We start from the raw sequence: 4,532 nt of genomic DNA on the forward strand, positions 1-4,532 counted from the left end.
AAATGGAACTGACGAACTATTTACAAAAAAATTTACTTTTATATATTTACAAAGAATATAAAAGTTTTGATTCAGGTGCACAGGTGCATGAGGTATTTAATTGAAATACAAGAAAACGCACTTAGTGATCAATTAGAGGGAAAACGTTACGTTTAAATATGTAGCTTACTTTGGCAAAGTTAACGTATCCACATTTGTTGGTGTTGAGCTTATTAAGTGAGCAAACAATTTCAGAGAGGCAAATAAACCAATGAATAGAACATAAGGAAAAGCAAAACCTAATGCTACTTTTAATAGAACCCCTGTTGCTTCTTAAAAGTTTTTACAGCTTTTATAGTTAAAAAATTATTTTAGGACGTGTATATCATGTATGAGGGGAAAATCAAAATGAAACTCGATTGCGCGACGTACGAAATCAACTTCATTTTTCTGATAGATGTTTTGAGTAGTTTGCGATAAAGTTTGTTGTTGTCGTAGAAGTTTCAATAGAAGTTCTATGTGGTTAACACATTTGGCATCAATTTCATATTGAAATGGTAAAAACATTCTGAGATTCTGGCATGTAAAACCACGTGACTCGCAGTATAGATAGAGTTTGAAAAACTGCCAAAAAACAGCTAAAACTTGCTTGCTTCCTCTCATTAGATTGACATAACGTACGTATCGAGGCTGATTTTTGAGCAGTAAATTTCTGCTTATCGTGTCTTTTTTTTCTGTAAATCACTTTTTAATTTTGAATTCTTGAAATGAGAACTGACGCAATAGTTATCAATACTTCTGATGATCAAAATTATTTTGCAACATGTTAGGAGGTAATGAATCCTATTTTTGTTTGATTCATTTATGTCTTTTGGTAAACAATGCAAGACAAAATTTTTCCCTCGTTATTTATGTTTTTTGTTTTTGTTTGTTGCCATTTTCTTGTAGGACGAGAAGTAGAACCACATGATTAAATTTTCCCACAATTATTTTCATTGTTTTGTGCAAAGATTTGAGTGTGTGCTGGGAAGTAGCCACTGTTCAGAGCTAAACTGCTATTGAGTCAAAATTTTTTGGTTCGAGTGTCGCTTTTTAACTGAGTTAATATTCAAAACAAGCAAAACTGAAAATTTTTTCATGAATTCGTTTTTTATTTTTTAGCGAAACAAATTTGTTGACTACTAACACCGAAAAATTACTTTTTGGGACTAATGGAGCATAATCAAATGCAATGGTAATCCACATTATACTGAATAATAGGGTTCACCAAAAGCTAACTGTAAAAACAAAATGTCCGAAAAGATTTGAAGCCGCCAATACAAATTGGATAGTGTAAAGTTTTCCGTGTGTTAAGTACTATAGCAGCCGCTCTAGCCACAAAGACCTCCTCGGAAATATCTTCTTGAATATTGTCTTTTGGATGAACACATTTCCTTTAAGATTGGTGCAGAGGGATTGAGTCCGATCTATATGGTCCAATTGTGTCATGTAGTAATCACGGCAAGACAAGGTTGTTCCTTCATATTTTATTAATAATGTTTTTGTTTGTTGACAGTTTCTTCTTGGATTAGAACTAAGTCCACGTGATCAACAGATCAGACAAATTTTTAATGTGCCCTTTTTGGAACTTTGAATAATAAAAATATGCAATGTTAGGTTTTTCCTGCGTTTGATTTTCTAAGCGACACAATTTTTTTTATCCTGAAAGCTGAACACTTAGTTTTCGGGACTAATTCAGTGTCAATAAATGCAGTGGTAATCCGCTGTGTAGCGCATAATACAATTCTTTAAACGCTAAGAGCAAAAACGAACCATCTGTACAGATTTGAAGCCGCGGAAGCGAACTGGGTGGTGTAAAGTTTTCCTTTTCGTAATTGGGATAGCAGTCGTACAGAGTTTGCGAGGTCATAATTAGCTAATTTATTTTTAACTATGTTTTCTGCGGTGTCATATTATCTTTTTTGTGGGAAAATTAATCGAGAAGTTCTTCTTACAGCATTCTGAAATTTTATCTGACTCTGCATCCCAAGCATGCATGTTTCACGGTGGCGGTCAAGCAAGCCGATAGGCAAGCAAGCCGAATTTTGAAAATGAGGTCAAGTAAGCCGAAAAATTTTCGGATATCCGTATTTTAAGTTGCCCCTGGCGGGCCGGTGGGCCAGTGGCTTCGCCGCGATAACCGGCCCGCTATTTCCGGATTACATCCCACAGCAGATGAGAGGCATGGCCATGGACAGCGGTCTGCTGAGGCCCGTACCCACTAGATGTCTAAAAATTGACGCATTTTTGTTTCTTTGGTGCATTGGAATACATTATGTACTATAATACGACGCGCAGTATTGATTGTAACGGCTGACAATGTATTATTTCTGATAAATTACATAACTATTACATAACTTTCGGCTTGCTTTTCTGTCGGCTTGCTTGCCTATCGGCTTACTTTGCATTCGCCATGTTTCACGTATATTCCTCTTACGTGGTTACGAGAACAAATATGAAAACAACGAATGGCAGGATCTAGTGTGTGAAAATTTCCATAAGTTACGAAAATCTTTCTTGTGAATAAGCAAAATTACATTAAACCTTCAGGTACACAAACTAAGTCCGAAAAGTCATTCGACCTATCGAGTAATGCTGTTCTTCTCAACGTTCCGTTTATTTTTTGTTTTCAGTGCGAAGAATACTCCGCCTGTAGTGATTGTGCTTCATCACTGGAAACTTGCGCCGATAGGGATCTATCGGAGCTCTCAGAACAACATCAACTCCTGCAGGACACACTGGATATGACCAGAGATGAGATGCAAGATCTTCTACTCAAGTCAGCCAGAAGGAGGGAACAGCTGATGAGTGAAGCCCAGAATGTGTTCACGGAGAATCTCTGGATCATGCCAATGGCTCGTGCATTCCAGGAAACCAAAGATAACTTTCAAGTAAGAATTATTATTATTCCTATTATCATCATCATTATAATTATTGAATATCGCCGCTCGTATTGAGGATCCAACAATTATTCTGCTTTTTTAAAGTCGCCAATTGTTGGTCGACTAGATGACCTCATAGTGAAGTTTTTAAGGTAAGTTCCGGTAATTGAACCTTAACCGTTCAGGTGTGTTTTTCAGGTAAATTTAAGGTATGTTCATGTACAAATTCAGGTGGTTCCACCTTAATTTTTCAGGTAATTTTCAGGTAAATTTAAGGTATGTTAAGGTAAATTCAGGTAAGGCAAAACTACCTGAACGTTTCAGGTAGGTTAAGGCGTTTTTTCAGGTAAATTTGCCTGAACTTTTTTATAGTGTGTGCGTGTGATGGTTTTGTTAAATCATTGGTTGCACGCCCAAAAGTTTGAAATTTCTGATAGATAATACCAGCGTATAGTTCATGAAACCTCTGTAAACTATTTTATCAGGAGAATGAAACATTTTAGGTTGAAGATATCTGGTTTGATCCGGCAGACTACTACCAGTCAGGCGGGAAAGTGTTCTACAGAAATGTGCGTGCCAAAATGTCAGACAAATTGGGTGCGACCTTCCCTGACCTCTTTCTCACCTTGCAACCCCTGGATGTGCACAATGAGACGATGACTGCTCAGTTTACGGCTGATGCGTTTGTGAACAAATTCCAGGAATTGGACTATGTCAATGAAGCTGTGGAAACACTCATAAAGGGAATGAACATTTGGGAGATATAGGAAAACTCTATTAAAGCTTCGTGAACTGTTTACTTTTCCCACCAGTTAACTAATTATTTTTGTTTCCAAAATCGTGCTTGAACAAACTAATGCGCCATTTTGCAATGAAAATGGTATATCCTAAGTAGATGTGAAAATTGGCGAAATCAAAATTGAAATACATAGCGTGACTTAAAAATGTTGGGAATTTTTTTCCGTTTACAATCCTACCCCCCCCCCCCCCCCCCCACCTCCAGTGCGTTGTGGTCACCGCAGTTAGAAAATATGGGACGTAACATTCCAAATCAATTTTTGGTTATATATAGCACGTGGGCTTTGGAGTTGCAGACAATGTGCACACACATTGCGCTGGGGGTGGGGGGGCAGAAACAATACAGATCCAAAAATAGCTTATAGGCCATGTTCTATCACGGGTAACGGAAGCAGTTCAAGTTTTCCAATTTTCTTGGTGCAGATCCGAGCTTTGAATGAGCAGTAGTGTATAACCTTTGTAGTTTAGTTATGTGATATTATGCCATCTATGTAAACCAAATAGTTTATAGGAATCATTATTCAAACTCTTTCTTTAAACCAGCGAAACCCGGAGCGTATTTTTAATAACCAGCAGGGTTCCCATAAAATTAAGTCATCAAAATTAGACTCAGATACAAAATTATTGTTTGAGTATACTACATGAACGGGTAAACTGCACTGAATATTTGAGAAAGTAATTGCAAAAGATAAACCAGAACTCAATTTCCACTGTAATCAATGACAACCACTGAAAACACACAAATAAATCATAATAAATCGGAATGATCAAATCGAGTGATCAAACAGTTGTTCGAGTTAGCTTTACTTAATATTTGTGTTATTAACCAACGCA

General features: G+C 36.8%; 1 protein-coding gene across 1 annotated transcript in view; it reads left to right on the forward strand.

The window, feature by feature from the left end:
* The window catches only part of LOC142334675 (uncharacterized), an 11,825-nt gene extending 7,601 nt beyond the window's left edge, over window positions 1–4,224 (forward strand). Inside the window, exons 5-6 of the mRNA XM_075382897.1 lie at window positions 2,652–2,909; window positions 3,404–4,224. Of these exons, the coding sequence (XP_075239012.1) occupies window positions 2,652–2,909; window positions 3,404–3,667 (522 nt within the window). The 3' untranslated portion in view covers window positions 3,668–4,224. The remainder of the gene's footprint in view (window positions 1–2,651; window positions 2,910–3,403) is intronic.
* The last annotated feature ends 308 nt before the right edge of the window (window positions 4,225–4,532 follow it).

This window comes from Convolutriloba macropyga, chromosome 2 (genome assembly GCF_964194025.1).
Source record: "Convolutriloba macropyga chromosome 2, txConMacr16.3, whole genome shotgun sequence".
In the NCBI taxonomy this organism is placed as follows: domain Eukaryota; kingdom Metazoa; phylum Xenacoelomorpha; order Acoela; family Convolutidae; genus Convolutriloba; species Convolutriloba macropyga.